The sequence below is a fragment of the Apiospora hydei genome (genome assembly GCF_038363865.1).
Source record: "Apiospora hydei strain CBS 114990 chromosome Unknown utg000004l_segment0_segment0, whole genome shotgun sequence".
Classification (NCBI taxonomy): Eukaryota; Fungi; Ascomycota; class Sordariomycetes; order Amphisphaeriales; family Apiosporaceae; genus Apiospora; species Apiospora hydei.
In genome coordinates this window covers 6,312,621-6,327,725 of record NW_027117363.1, presented here as the reverse complement: position 1 = coordinate 6,327,725, position 15,105 = coordinate 6,312,621, and the positions used below count along the sequence as shown (strand labels likewise).

General features: G+C 53.9%; 7 protein-coding genes across 7 annotated transcripts; 4 read left to right on the top strand and 3 right to left on the bottom strand.

Moving 5' to 3' along the window:
• Positions 1-1,231: 1,231 nt before the first annotated feature.
• PG997_004507 (uncharacterized protein) lies at positions 1,232-2,699 on the top strand (the record flags this gene model as incomplete). Its single annotated transcript, XM_066808822.1, has 7 exons — positions 1,232-1,327; positions 1,408-1,446; positions 1,520-1,667; positions 1,757-1,896; positions 1,957-2,161; positions 2,227-2,373; positions 2,527-2,699. 7 exons carry the CDS (start codon positions 1,232-1,234, stop codon positions 2,697-2,699), a joined length of 948 nt encoding a protein of 315 aa, XP_066672440.1.
• A 480-nt stretch (positions 2,700-3,179) lies between these two features.
• PG997_004506 (uncharacterized protein) lies at positions 3,180-3,736 on the top strand (the record flags this gene model as incomplete). The annotated part of the gene is made up of 3 exons (XM_066808821.1): positions 3,180-3,209; positions 3,280-3,446; positions 3,535-3,736. 3 exons carry the CDS (start codon positions 3,180-3,182, stop codon positions 3,734-3,736), a joined length of 399 nt encoding a protein of 132 aa, XP_066672439.1.
• Positions 3,737-6,133: 2,397 nt separating this feature from the next.
• PG997_004505 (uncharacterized protein) lies at positions 6,134-7,636 on the top strand (the record flags this gene model as incomplete). Its single annotated transcript, XM_066808820.1, has 2 exons — positions 6,134-7,300; positions 7,400-7,636. The coding sequence occupies 2 exons, from the start codon at positions 6,134-6,136 to the stop codon at positions 7,634-7,636; spliced, it is 1,404 nt and encodes a 467-aa protein (XP_066672438.1).
• Positions 7,637-7,979: 343 nt separating this feature from the next.
• Positions 7,980-9,039, bottom strand: PG997_004504 (uncharacterized protein; the record flags this gene model as incomplete). Its single annotated transcript, XM_066808819.1, has 2 exons — positions 7,980-8,914; positions 8,997-9,039. The coding sequence occupies 2 exons, from the start codon at positions 9,037-9,039 to the stop codon at positions 7,980-7,982; spliced, it is 978 nt and encodes a 325-aa protein (XP_066672437.1).
• Positions 9,040-9,626: 587 nt separating this feature from the next.
• Positions 9,627-10,961, bottom strand: PG997_004503 (uncharacterized protein; the record flags this gene model as incomplete). The annotated part of the gene is made up of 1 exon (XM_066808818.1): positions 9,627-10,961. One exon carries the CDS (start codon positions 10,959-10,961, stop codon positions 9,627-9,629), a length of 1,335 nt encoding a protein of 444 aa, XP_066672436.1.
• Positions 10,962-12,526: 1,565 nt separating this feature from the next.
• On the top strand, positions 12,527-13,663 carry PG997_004502 (trafficking protein particle complex subunit 2; the record flags this gene model as incomplete). The annotated part of the gene is made up of 2 exons (XM_066808817.1): positions 12,527-13,009; positions 13,076-13,663. The coding sequence occupies 2 exons, from the start codon at positions 12,527-12,529 to the stop codon at positions 13,661-13,663; spliced, it is 1,071 nt and encodes a 356-aa protein (XP_066672435.1).
• Positions 13,664-14,340: 677 nt separating this feature from the next.
• PG997_004501 (uncharacterized protein) lies at positions 14,341-15,083 on the bottom strand (the record flags this gene model as incomplete). The annotated part of the gene is made up of 3 exons (XM_066808816.1): positions 14,341-14,483; positions 14,769-14,938; positions 15,001-15,083. The coding sequence occupies 3 exons, from the start codon at positions 15,081-15,083 to the stop codon at positions 14,341-14,343; spliced, it is 396 nt and encodes a 131-aa protein (XP_066672434.1).
• Positions 15,084-15,105: the final 22 nt, after the last annotated feature.

Below are 15,105 nucleotides of genomic sequence, written 5' to 3'. Positions count from 1 at the left end.
CTCCGGATGTCAAGCTATTGAACAGCGCTATTATGTTTGCATGCCTGGGTCTTTCCTTTGGCTGAGGACTTGATGACAGATCGACACTGTTGCCTTTCCATAGCAATCACCTGGTGTTCATGAGATACATGGGATCTGAGGTCTGGATGAGCGTACATATGTAAGCTTCAAGGTTATATATGTACAGCATATAACGCCCGATTTGTCGATACGTCGGTGTATCGTATCACGTTGGTGGTGGAATGACGCAAACCCATCCACCCCGACTGAGTTCCTGGTCCAGGAGTAGGCTAAGGTGACCTACCCGTTTTGGCGGTTGGTTGCATCCAAAAAGTAATCGATGTACAGTAGGTAGCATGCAGCTTGGGTTCCATCCATCAATTCCAATCCTTCCGGTGCGTCTGGTGTAAAGAAGGGAAGAGGGAAAAAACAAAGTACACACGAATGATCGTGGAAGACACAGCTACCTGAGCTTGCATTTCCATGTAAGCTTGACGCCAGCAACGACCTGCAATGAATCAATCGGCTTCTCCCATGAGAGTCATGAGTTTGACAGAATTCCCTTTTCTTTTCTGGAAACCCGGGCTAGAGACTGGAGTCTGCTTCCTGGCCGTACGCAATCAATCCATCCGTCAATCCAGTTTTCCAGCGCGGGTCCCGCAACGACCAGACACTGACTGGTCTATCTCCCCTACCTGATGTATTGACTTACCTCATATACGACTACATACATGTGCTCTCGTCGGATACCTCGGTCCATAGTCCATGCTCATATATATTGTTTTCTGATGCCATACCGGACACCTGACTTGTCATGCACTCACGGCCCTCATTTTGCTGAGTAAATGGTCCCGAAAGCCCAACGAAACCAGAGCACATAAACTGTAAAGCCAGAGAGAGCCTCTGCAATCCTTCGGGGCGCATACACGCATACCTTAAAGGCACTCGCTCTATCTCAGCATCGGCACCAGCAACCCAAGCCGACGCAGAGGGAAACTCTCTCTCACCCCCAAGTCCAAAACCAAGCCGCCACTCGAAACCAGTCTTGGCTCTGACGGCAGTGCTGTTCAGTTTGTTCTTGGCCGAGTAGAGACTGGCTCGGAAGAGAAATAGCAAGCTTACGCTATCAAGGTTCTCTAGGCTTACGGCTCACGGCTCACGCAAAAAGTCACGCATCATCTCATCTACAGCTTTGAGTAGTGGCGGGCTCTTCCCCAAGCCGGCAACTGCAATGGATGCTCTTTTCTCTCTTGGGATACCCTACCGCGAGCCAGGGCTCGAGGGCTGGTGGGGAGAGAAAACGGTGACCCTGAATTTCTGCGAAGAGGTGAGTGGCTCTACTACACCTACATGTTACTACTAGAATTTGGTGTCCCGACCGGGTCCTGATCATCCTATCCTTTGCAGGACTACGTGATGAACCATTATGTCGCCGAGGTTTGCAATGTAAGTGACCCACCTGACCTGGCCAACCGACCAGCAGCGTCCTCACACTAATCGAATTGGCCAATGCAAACAGACGTTGACGAATGCGCTCTTCATCTGGCTGGGGTATAAAGGCATACGGGACTGCATCAAATATTCCCACCCTTGGATATTCTTCGTCGCCTTCATGGGCTACACCGTGGTCGGTATGGGCTCTACCTTCTTCCACGCCACCCTGAAATGTAAGCTTTCTCCCCACCCCTTGAGTCTCACTCATCATCTAGGGTGAGTTGTACAACGGTAAAACCCTTGTCTAACCAGCCGACATTAGATCCTATGCAGCTGGTCGACGAACTGGCAATGATTTATACGACATGCTTTATGTGTTATGCCACTTTCTCCTACGGGAGGAGCAGAAGCATCTCGGCTGTGTTGGGAGTAGCTCTGACTGGCCTCTCCTACTACATCACGGTATGCACCTGCCCATTTAATGTTTTCGCCAGAACCATCACAGCTCACTAGATATTTCAGGAGAGGTACTACCGCACCAAAGATCCCCAGTTCCACCAGGATGCTTACGGCATCTTGACTGCCATTGTTGTATTCTCAAATATGTACATCATTGAGACACAAGTACGACCGGCTCTCAGAGCGCGGCAAGAGAAGAGGGCCCCGAATCCCGCCATTCTGCCCGCGGACGCCATTGTCAAGCAGATGTGGGCTATGGTTATTACGGGTTAGTAATCTGAAGAAATATTTACATCTACACACTCACCCATCATACTGACCTCGTTGGCATAGGTCTCTCCATATTCTTGGGAGGGTTTTTGGTTTGGAACTTAGACAACATATATTGCCAGACCATTACCAGATGGAGACGCCAGATCGGGCTTCCCTTTGCCATGCTGCTGGAGGGTCACGCTTGGTGGCATGTGATGACAGGAATTGGTAAGTGCTACCCGTTTTGCTCCATTCATTGTACCTCGCTAACCGTTTGTAGGTGGTAAGTAGGAACAACTTCGTTGCGGTCATCGCTTCGTCGAACTCCCCGCCCAAATTCCCTCCTGAGTGTGTAGATTACTGACTGAATCCGATGACCAGCGTACTATTATATCTCCTGGCGTGTATGGATCCACCGCTGCCTGGACGGAGACGAGGACAAGTTCCAGCTGAAATGGCCCTCTATCTGGAGGATGCCTGAAGTTGTGGCTATCCAAGAAGTCCAGAACGGCACAGCAGTCCAGAACGGCAAGGCAACCAAAAAGCACCAGTGAGAAAAATCTCCAATCGCCGCTTAGACAATTGAAAGCAAGGGCAGACTTCCCTTAAGAACAACAGCATGCTGGTGCATACAGCAGATACAAAAGGAGTCGAAGGCGATACCGCTATGAACCGTTTGCAGGCTATATATCCGGTACAGGGACGAGGAAAGAGATAGATACATAAACCCACGAGAGGATAGAAGAACCATGTATACTCGTCTATAGATTATCTAGATACTACCTAATTTTATAGAACAACTTGGTATATTGTTGAAGTTTTACGATGGGAGCCGTGACATCAGGACAGTGCGTCGAGTAGGACAGACGGTGTGATTCACACTGTCTGCAGCAGCTTAGCTACCACATCATCAACCCCACCAACAAAACCACCACATGCATCATCTGCCTCGTGAATAGGACAGAGCCTCATTCTACCACCCCCATCCTACAGATACCGAAACTCATATTCAGATATCTGGCCGTGCGTGCAAGATGTCGATCTCCAACGAGGCTCTTCAGAAGGTACGAAACACGCGCCCTCTGATACAGATCGAGAAATTGGCTGATTGTGTGTTTTCCCCGTGAAATCCAGCTGGTGCGGGAGATTGAATCCCAGTCCATCGTGGCCCAGCAGCAGATCGCCCTCGTCCGCACCCAGCAGGCCTCCAAGCAGCGGGAGATGCGGATGGCGCAGCTGACGCGCAGCGAGATCGCGTCGCTGCCCAAGGACACGGGCGTCTACGAAGGCGTTGGGAAGATGTATGTTGTGAAATCCAAACCAAGAAATCTCCATCTACCGACCTACCAATCAAATGACAAAAACCCCCCTTCCTTTCACCGGGACTAGTATTAACCACGAGAGCGAGTACAACAGGTTCGTGGCGCTGCCAGTCTCGAATCTCAACGAGAAGCTGGAGAGCCAGATCGCGAATGCGCAGAAGGAGGTCGAGGGGCTCGGTAAGAAGCTGACCTCGCTCGAGATCACCCAGAAGAACAGCAAGGAGCACATCGATAGGATGCTACGGGGCAGTGCCGCAGCGGCTTCGTGAGGAGATGGGCGTGCGCAACTGAACCAGGGCAACTAGATCAACCCTCAACACTCATCACCTTTTCTTTCTCTCCACGCAAGCAAGCAAGGAGAACAGGTAGACAGACATCTGAGCCCCTGTCGCTCATCACGTCACGCCTCAGCCAGCGAGATATTGATTGCCAAAACATTCACAGCACCTGCTGGCACGCATGATGAGATTGAAGAAAGCAGTCGGGCCGCACTCGCATGTGCAGCAAACCAAGGCCTCGTGGCAGAAGGAGGAGTTAAGCAAGCAGTTTCATCAAATGTGTTCCCTGTTCCATCACGGTCAGGGAGTGTACAATTGACGCCGTCAGTCCATTGCCGAGAGGGCACGAAGCTTTCGAGAGAGCCGCGGGGGTCTCGCGATTGCATACCCGTAGCTCCTATCAATCGAAACCACCAGTCACTGCGTGCAACAAGCAAATGGAAACATCCGTAACAACCCTTGCATCTTCCAACGCGATTCGTCCAGAAAACCACTGTATTTGTGCAAGTGCTTATCTTGTATAAAGGATGGCATGACGGCTACGCGGCACGTGGACTACCATGCAGTCGGCGGGCAGGTCTCAGATCCGAGGGACACAACGTTGGGCAGAGAGAGGGCGGAAGAGACAAGCGGTATCACCAAAAAGATACGGTCTAGATTTCTGTGTTTCGTACCTAGGCAGAGTACCTAAGAGTGTCTCCCAACCCAATCTTTGATCTTTTGGGCCGCCAGCGAGACTTGTTGCATTCGTTTTGAGGCGAAGTGGTCACGGGCTCGCCGACCTGCGACGCCGTTTGAACTCTGCATCAGCCCTGTGAGACGCTTGTTCTGCTACTCCCAACTACATTAACCTAGGTAGCTAACTGACTGCCTGGTCTGGCTTGCTTGACAGGTACGTTGATTTGAGCGGTCTGCATTGGTAAAGTCGTAAAACTCCCCCTACTCATACGTTTGTTACCGGGACATGCGATCCTGGCCCATTCGGTCCTCGCTCATATCCATTATTAATAATCGGCATTACGAGTCATTCTGGAAATCGTGACAGGTAAGTTTGGTCAAAGAAAGGACGGGACAGGAACAACTCAGCACATGCAGACAGCCCCTCCAAAGGACTCCATGGACTCCATGAACTCCATGGACTCCATGTCGCGACACGCCAGAGCCGGAGAGCTCTTCTCTCATTGCTCACGCCCGTCGCTTTTCCAGCCCCCAAATTTGACCCCTCCATCAACGATTGGGTCTTGGCTAAGGTTCTTTTTTTTCGCTGCCCGTCTTTGCGTCCGTCCGCTTGCCAGAGTTCTCCACTCGCCGCGCTACCGCAACAACTCAGCCCTTCCTTCCTGCTGGGTTTCGGACGTTAGTGCTCACGCAGGACGAAGCTATTTTTGGGCCCCCAGCTCCTCCTCCTCCTCCTCCTCCTCTATCCTAGGCCTAGCTATCTTGCTGCTTGCCTAGGTTAAGTACATGTAGCCAGTGACTTGGAAGACTCAAGCCAGTCCCTCTGCGCAGAGGCCCTTACGAAGGTACCACCTTGCGCCGCCTCTTCACTCTCCTCCCGCCCTTCTGATAGGATAGCCCGCCCACCCACCACCCCCTGCCCGTTGCATTGTCTCCATTCCAGCCAGCCAGCGAAGCTGAAGTTTTGGGCGTCGTGTGTGGCAGGCAGGTATGGCATGTAGGTGCGTCTGCCACCCGATTGCCGCCCCACACCCTTTTGCTCACTCGCCTATGTAGGTAAGTATGTATGCATGCATGTATGTATACCGACACTGGCAGTTGGAGTGAGAGGCTAACCGCAGAGGGGGAGGGAAGACCAGACGATTGCTCTGTCGCCCTTTAGACTCAGGCGCCAGCCAAAACCGACCACCCATAGTACCAGTACCGCTATCATCCTCCTCATGCAGGACAGTAAGATGAGGGCCCGTCTGGTGCATATCAAGTGGCGCAAGATGCCTGCCGTCTCCCTCCCCTCCTACTGGGCAGTAGACCAGTCATGGAGATAGCGTAAGCGTGTCAAGTATGGGTATGTAAGTGTTATGCAGCTTTTGTCCGCTGTTGGACCCGGGCCTGATAAATGGGCAGAGTCACCCCCGCTTATGGTAAATCTGACCCTATTGCTGACATTCTTTTCTTTCCTTTCTCACAGCCACTCCCCCAAACACCTAAATCTCCTCTTGCCTGGCCAAATTGGTCAATCCAAGTGTGATCCTGAGCTTCAGCTCCAACTAAAACGTCTTTTGATTCGGCTCGGGATAGCTTCCCCCTCATACGCATATATATACTTCGTATATACACATACACACCTATACCGTGGGTGGATTTGTGTGGGGCACCACTTACACATATTCATACTTACTCACATATTGGCTGCTGCTGCTGCTGCCCACCATGAGCAGATACAGAGGCTACTCCGACTCGGACTCGGACTTTGACGTCCACATCTCGCGCGAGCGCCATCAAGCCAGGTCGCCAGCGCCGCCGGTCCGAGCCCCTGTCCACTATGTCCAAGCCAGGCCTGAGCGCCGACCCTACTGGGAAGAAGATGATGATGTTCGCGACCGGTTTCTGGTGCCGACGCAGGAGCGAACCGTCGTGACCACCCGATCCCGCTCTCGGGACCGCCGCTCCCGTCGCGACAGTTCTCCCGTGTCGTCGCCGCCGCGGCCGCCGCCCCAGCAGGCGGGCCCACCTATCATCATCAACAACCGCATCCTCAACCACTCGGACGAGTCCGAGTCCGACTCCGACTCGTACTCGTCAGGCTCGCGACGGCGGCGTATGCAGGTGGCGCGCCCTCGTAAATCGCGTTCGCGGGCAGGCTCGTCCACGTACTACCGCGAGCGTGAGCGTTCGCGGGAGCGAGAGCGTGACGGGATCGAGAACGCACGCCGCGAGTACGAGCGCGAGTTGGAGCTGTCGCGGCACCAGTACGACCTGGAGCACGCGCAGCAGGAGCTCAAGGAGCTCAAGCTAAAGGAGAAGATCGAAGCCGACGAGCGGCGGATGCACAAGTCCATCAAGGAGGAGGAGGAGCTGCGCACCGCCAAGAGGGAGCTCGACGAGATCCGTCGCACGCGACAACGTGAGGAGGAGGAACACCGTATCAAGCAGAAGCTGGAGCTGCAGCGCCTTAAGGAGGAGGAGGAGGAGGCGCTCGCCGAGAAGAAGCGGCGAGACAAGGAGGCCAAGGAGGCCGTCGAGCGCTACAAGAAGGAGGAGGCAGAGCGCGCGCTCCGGGAGAAGCAAGAGGCCGAGGAGCGCGAGCGCGAGTACAAGCACAAGATGCAGGAGCATCTTCTCAAGTCGGGTCTGAGCGATAAGGAGATCAACGCCATCCTCGCCGGCAAGAAGATCGAGAAGGAGAAAGAGAAGAAGAAGGAGAAGGAGGAGGCGATGCAAATGCAACCATACCCTCAACAACAGTACCCTCAGGCATACCCCCAGCAATACCCTGCCCAGCACGAACACGAGCGCCCAACGTATACCAAGATGGCGCGAAGGCACTTGTCGCTGGAGACGCTGCGGGTGTACGGTATGGACTATCAGTTGGACCAGGTAAGTCGGAAACATATCCCTCGCATCCCAGCTCTTCGCAATATCTCGGGGAGAAACCATAATTGTATCACCACTAACGTGTCTTGTCCCCGCCCACAGGATCCTGAATACGTCCTCATCAAGCGGTGGGTGCCCGAGTCCGAGCAGGATATGCTCTGGCGCCACACCAAGATTATTCGTGAGGAGCGGTCCGGCAAGCTCATCATGACCATCAAAGACAAGGAGCACCGCCACAAACACCTCGAGCCCGAATTTGAATGGGTGCGCAAGAAGGAGAGAAGACGCAGCAAGTCGCCTTCATTGTTGATGTATCTCGCCGGTGGCAAGCCTGCGTAAAGAAAGGAAAGGGCAAGTGGATGAATTAGAATGAACAACCAGGCCAGGTTTTGGGGGAGTTGGGGAACGACGTTATGATTTTGGTTTTCTGAAGCACTTGACGGCTAGTTTGTGCTGCTTCTGCTATGCACGTATAGGTATATCCTTCTGTTGGGGTGGAATTTCGGTGATGAGAATTCATGAGAGCTGAGAAGCTTGGGTATATATTGATTGTGGAAGATGCCTTCTTCCGAGGCTTCTCATGAGGAGAGAGCCTAGCAGCAAAACTTAGTGGGAAAAGGGTGTATGCAAAATGTATGGCTTCGCTTGGTCTCGACGCTCTATAGTGTTGGTTAGTACATTATCATACATGTCCGCTCTTTTCTATTCGCCTGTGACTATCCCAAGTCGTCTCGGCCCTACGGACCAGCTCTTCGTACAACATCCAAGCGAGTGCTGAGCTGATGGCTTTGCGAGTCATGCGCAGCGCCAGGCCATCGTATAGGGCTCTCAACCCTTCCTCGGTCACCATCTTTCGTGCTGCCTGTAGTGTATTCCGGTAGTCGTGCGGCTGAAGTTGAATGCGCGTCTTGATGGCATCAAATGGGTTGGTGAGGAAAGAGCACGTTGCGCTAGCCATGGCCCCCGAGCTGAAATTGATCGATGCTGAGAGGCTTGAGCCCATTGTGGTCGCCGCTGTCGCCGCCAGTCCTTTTTCATCCCTGCCTGCCTTACTATAGAAGGAACTAAGATGCTTCTTGAACTGCTCGTAGAACAGGACGTAGAAGCCGGCGTACGGGGCATCCCGCACCGCCGTCGCGCCGAACCCGGAGAAGAAACCGCGGAGCCGCTCTGTCCTGTAGATATCACGTGCCGCGCCGGCCAGGGACTTGTAGGCGTATAGGTTCGATTCGTAGCGGACCTTGAGTACGGTCAAGGGCATCAGTACGAAACCGGCAAACGCCCTCGCCGCCGCTCCCGACATCAGGTTTGCCGAATGGGATAATTTGGGAAGCGACGAGGAGTGCGAGCCCGAGCCCGAGATCGGCGCCGCCGCATGCTGGCGGATGGTGTTGAGGGTGGTGAAGTAGACTGCGGACCCGAAGCCCGTACGCAGCGTCGATGGTACCGTACCCCTCCAGAAGGCGGCTACGGCATTGGGCGACTTGGCGATCTCGCGGATGGTCGCACGTATCGATTGCGACCCAGACTGCTGGACACGGGTCTTCAGAAGGTCGATGGGCTGCAAGAGAACAGCACCGGATGTACCGGAAGATAGGCCGGCGATGAAATGAAAGGCTAGCAGATGTTCAGGTCAGTCTAGGCTCTCTCCGTTCGAGAAGGCCATGCGATGGTCGGCTGAGGTCGACGGAGGACTCACTTTTACTCGAAGAAGACCTGTTGGTGCCAGGGCTTTGCGACATCTCGGGCTCAGTCCTGCCGAGGCAGAGGTCGTTCAGAGGAACAGGCCCATTCGTTTCACAAATCCTGGGGAGAAGGTGGTGAGGAGACGGCGTTCCAGTTCCGCATCCCAAGAACGAGCAGCTGAGCCAGTCAGTGGAAAAGGGCGACGGTCAGCAACAACTTTGCGAATATGGCAGGTGTGATGCGGGCAAGACGCACTTTAGCTTCATATTCCTCCCACCAACTATCGAAAAGTTAAAGTGGACCCCAAAAGCTGATGTCATGCATTGCACATCTCGTCCTAATGCATAGGTAGGTATCTCATAATTATAAATCGTGGTGAGCACACTGCATAAGTACATACCAACGATTCATGTAAACCTGCCCCCTTACAGGGACCTGGCTGTAATCAGTATAAGCATTACCAGCAGCTTGGTCGATAATCAGATTCTCCACAAGATTCGAAGCGTAACCATGCATCCATGCATGTTGACTGTGACAGCATCGTCGTGGAATAAGACGACATTTTCCGAGGTTGACGCACGCCGTCATCCATCTTTGAATCGCACCAAACAGCCAATTCTTGTTAATTAACTATCCGTATTTATTAGGCCTTGATGGCGATGTCTGGGTTGCTTTTATTGTCTTTGGAGCCTACTATGGACTCCAAGCGGCCGGCCATGATGCGTTGCCTCTTGACAACCTCGACCCATTCCTCTTCTTGCTCCTGCCCTACGTCCAAGCTGGCGAGCATTACGCCAAAGTCGCCCCCGAGTCTGCCTAGACTCCCGGCACAGTACAGGACCTGCGTCAGCAGGCTGTCGCGTGATGTCTGGTCCTTGACATTTGGCAAGTATATACGTAGAGTTTCCATGAGCATCTCTACCAAATGGAAAGGAAAGGTCGAAAGCGCCGACGGTATTGGCTGTAGCGGATCAAGCTCTGCTTCCTTCGTCGCCCCTACGCTCGTGGATCCATTGTTGGCAGGAAATATGCTCCTAAACATGGACACTATCGCAAAACTCTGCTCCCTGAAAATCTCAATGTAGCGTTTGAGGTAGCGCTCCGTTTGCTGTCCCCCCGACCACGCGCTGCCACTGGAGGACTGCTGTTGGCGTGTCTTTTCCTGGTCTGCCAGATCTCTTAGCGGTTCCAAGGCAGCCAACATGTTCATGAGAGTGGCTAAGCGACACACGAGAAACAGCGCTCCAAGGCCACCACCGTTGCCTGTTGCACCGGCGGGGTCCAGTTCTGGGATGACTCGGCGGAGCCAGCTGATGGTGCGCAGTGCAGACGCAAGCTTCAGGCCAGGAGCTCTTAGGCTGGAGATCAGATTCGTAGCCATAGTCTGCATTACCTCTTCCGCCTGTGTCGAAACCGAGACAACCAGATGAGACTCTGGGTACAAAGAGTGCAGCCTCCTGATGTGCCCATTGAGATCTAGGGCAGGTGTGTAGTTAGCTGCAGCAGACGAGGAGCCCGTGGTTATGGCCGATGACAAAGGGGTGGGCAGCTCGAGCACGTCTACGAGCCGTTCGACATTTCTCGAGAGCAGCAGGGCACGTTTGCGGGAGTTCAGCATCTCATTCTCGCCAGACTTGTGGTAAGTTGTGGAGAAGCGTACGGCTTCATTGTCCAGCTTCGGTATTCCCGACTTCAAGTCGCTCGTAGAGGTGGCCAGGGCCGGCAAAGCAGTCCGTAGATTGGCATGATTCGAGGCCGATTCTATGATGGACTTGTGCGACCTTTTTGACAAGGCTTGCAAAGAGAGCAGCAGGGAATGAGAGGTCTGGGCCAAGGCTTGCGGTTGCTCCGACTCGATGGCCTCGAGCGGCGACGAAGCCAAACTGGTGAGATAATCCAGAGCAGCAGGCTCGGCGTTTGGCGCGGAGCTCTGGTCACGCCCGGCTGGCCGCAGCAGATCATATAACAGATCCGCCATACTGTGGGATCTCAAGCCTGGGCTTGGTGTTGCGGTGGAAGCTTGAGGATGGCGATATCCCGGAGTCGTCAAACGGCCAATATAGCCGCGCCCCAATGATCCAGCTCGGCGGCGCTGGAGCAGAGGCCTTCCTGGCAGAAGTCAAGCAGCCGTGACCGCTAGCAGCAAATGACCTCGTCCCGAGACGTGTGCCGGAGCAGGCCAACTCTGGGCAGCTGGATCGGTCTGGATTGGACCGGCGCGGTGGTGGGGCTTGACAGCGTCAATCGACGCAATGTGTGTAATGCGCAAAGAGTCTGGCCGAATGGATTACAGTTCTCCCTGGGGCGGCATAAATGCACCGTTGCTGGTCTCCTGATGGGTTGTCAAGCGATATGCCGCAATCGCGAGGTGGTAACGTGATCTGGTCTACGCTGTGTTTCAAGGGTCATCTGGGATCTACAGGCCAGCTAACTAACTGCTCGGCCATCCAGAACGGGATGACAGCTAATGAGCCATGGATTGGACTGGGACTCTGGGAGAGCGCCATGTAACCCCCACTTTGGCGGTAAAGGCTACCAGGACAGCCGCCATTTCTACCTGGCCCCTCCGCCCCGACGCCTAGCAGGCAGAGGTACTGCCAACGGCCCTCGGCGTACAGTACACCTGTAGGTCCCCTACTGCCTACTGCCTAGGAAGACCCCTCTATACAAACATGAAGTAACCTACTAAGCTAGAGGTTAGGGAGTGCTAGCGGGTAGCGTCCCAACAAAATTCACATGGGAAACTGTGAACTGCAGGTTGCGGGCAGGCGGGTGCAGTGCAAGTGTAAGTGCAGTCATTCGGAAATCAGCGAAACATGCTGCAGACAACTTTAGACAAGACAAGGTACCGCCGCGCACAAATTGTTTGACATCACACGCACTTGAACGTTGGCTCTAGAGGTCGGCGTAGCATGGCATGGCTGTGGATTGATTCTGCCACGCTTCTTTTCTTCGCTGCCCGCGGCGTCATGCTTTAGACTTCTTCCATTAGTGGGCTTGCACTCGCACTCGCACTTGGCCTTGCACTTGACCTTGTCCGTCGTGGGTAAGCTGTGGAAAAACCCTACGCACGCGATCCACGTCTCAGGACCTGCTGGTACATGGAATAGAGTCCACTCTCTCGACCACTCGTCCACCACTCGTCGGCTTTGTCTCACCTCCCAACGGCCGGCTGTCCAACTTCTTTTTTAAAAAGTCATCATCGCGGTCGCAACTTCCCACCCTGCGCCGACCCGGGAGCTCCCTCTGTTTCTCTCTGGCTTCTGGACGCTACCTAGGCAGACTGAAGTTCCACGCCTGCTTCCTTCAGGCTTCTTTCTGCTCGTACGTCACACCTTGCCCCGGCCGACTCATCCAACTCAACACCTCCCCCCACGTATACTGCCTATCATACACCTGCCTGCCGCGTGTACTACGTGCCAGATATAGCAAGTGTTGGATCGCGGGACCGACGGCTTCTGCGGTGGGCGCACAATCCCCACGCCTGCCTGAGTGCGACACCACCGACGAAATAACGGTTCGAACACAACCGCACATTCCACGATGCACGATCCGTTCCCGATAGCGCCTTTCCCGGCGCTGTCCCAGGCCATCCAGCCCGTGGCCGACTATTTTGGGCTTACGACCTTGCCTCTGCACATCCATGAGGTCCTATTAGCAGCCATGCTGTACCAGTTCGTCTACTACTTCGTTGCGCCCAACGTGTCGAATGTTCTGGTTCCGGTTCAGTACAATGCCCTGTCAAAAAATAGGCAAATGAACTGGAATGTCCATGTGGTGTCTTTTGTGCAGAGCAGCATGATCAATGTTCTGGCGCTGTGGGTTATGTTCTCGGACGACGAGCGCTGGGAGATGGACACCCAGGAGCGTGTCTATGGCTATACGGGTGCTGCAGCCATGATCCAGGCTTTAGCTGCAGGGTATTTCCTGTGGGATCTCCTAATTACCCTCTCCAATGTGCCAGTGTTCGGCGTGGGGATGCTTGCTCACGCCATTAGCGCTCTGCTCGTCTATTCGTTCGGATTCGTAAGTGTTCACCCGCTCCTTCGACTGTGATTCTGCGCCGGTGCTGATACGTGATGTCTCCCACAGCGTCCATTCGTCAACTATTACAGCACCACCTTCATCCTTTGGGAGCTTTCGACGGTCTTCCTGAACATCCACTGGTTCTTTGACAAGCTTGGCCTGACTGGCACCAAGGGTCAGCTCTACAACGGACTTGCTCTCATCTTTACTTTCTTCTGCTGCCGGCTGGTCTGGGGAACATACCAGTCATACCAGGTGTCCAAGGATGTCTATGCTGCAGTGACCGGCAAGGTCTCCTATGTTCCCACAACCTCGGAAGTTGCCCAAGATCTCACCGTTCCTATGCGGTACGAATCGACCATGCGATTCGTAACCGAGGATTCCCATGTTCCTGTGTGGCTGGCAGTCATCTACTTGGGCGCCAACGTCACGCTCAACTCGTTGAATTTCTACTGGTTCTTCAAGATGATCGATGCCGTACGTAAGCGATTCGAGCCCAAGGCCAAGGAAGAAACCGAGGAGGCCGAGAAGACCCAGAAGACCGGCAGCACTACGACTGGCGTGGATACGAAGGCGGAAATCAAGGGACGCCCTCGCAGACGAACGATTCTCGATGGTGAGGAGGAAGGCGAACACCCCCCGCCCGGAATCTGACGTACCGACCCTCTATAAAACAGTTGGAAAGTACGGCTTGTGGGGAGCATAGGGTTTGCGTGCCAGTTGGCATTCACTCTTTGCGGGGTCATGGTCGTTTCGAGTGCGGAGGGTGGTGTCTATTCGGTGTCAAACTCGAATAGAATGTGATGGGGGGTTACAGATGTGGCATTTTGATGCGATCGGCGTAAGTTAGCTGCATGGCTTGGTCGCAAAGGCTTGTCGGCCATAAGGCTCCATTGGAATATGAAGCGGAAATATTGCCGGATCTATCGGGTACTATATGCGATCTACCTCTTACCATGACTGCTATAGGTTTTGGTAAATAATCAAATTCAAAGTAATATCTGGTACCAGAAATTGCACACTGCCACGAGCGCTTCATATGTGAGGGGCCCTCATCTTACCCGACACTTTTTAGACATATATACAAGACCTAGAAAAGATAGGAGTCTCCGGATTCACACCACGTGACATGAATGAATCACTGGAGCTCTGATGTATAAGTATCTAGAATTGAGTCCAAAGACTCAACATCCCTCTAGTATTCCTCCGAATTTGCAACCTTGTCTAAGTGGTACAGGTACGTGCCCAAGAAAGAAAACAACCCAATTCCAAGGTGAAATGATGCTGAACATGGCAATTGGCCACCCCTGGCCCCTATTTCATGGAGCATTCTAGTAGCCGGCAACAGCAGCACCGGCACCGGCACCGACACCTCCCTTGCCACCGGCACCTCCGGCTAGACTACCGGCACCTCCGCCCAGACCGCCCTTCAGACCATCCAAGAGCCCACCAAATCCACCGCTGCCGCCTGCTCCTATACGATTGGTGTATTAGAGCTCCTTCCCTTACTATCCATCGCATATAACAAGCAGACTGGGGCATGGGGCCATATTTCTTTTCTTTCTGTACTCACCACTAGTCAGGCCTTCTCTCAGGTCTGCAATTTTCCCCTTCAGTCCGCCTGCTCCTGTTCCGAGTGTAAGTAACCTGTTAAGAGAAGGTGAAGAGCAAAAAAAGCAAAGCAACAGAGCTCGTAGACCAGCCACCATGCCACCGGGGGAAAGGACATGGATAGGACATATGTGTATATATCACTTACCGCCAGTCAGGCCACCGGTCAGGTCTCCCATTTTGCTACCGATTCCGCCGGCACCATCTGGAGCACCAGCTGGAACAGCGCCCAGGGCACCGCCTGCACCTGCACCTGCACCTCCCGCCAAGGCGCCTCCTCCGGCTTTGGCGCCTCCGCCCATCAGGCCACCGAGCAAGCTGCTGTGATGAAGGAATCGAGTGTCAGTAATCCCGTTCTTGGGGGGGAGGAAGAAAAGGACCTACCCAGCGCCCTCCGCTTGCGCCGCCTCCCATCAAGCCATCCAGCCCTCCAGCCCTGTGATGGATAGTTAGCCTCGGCCATGAGTGAGAGAGTGCATTGCGAT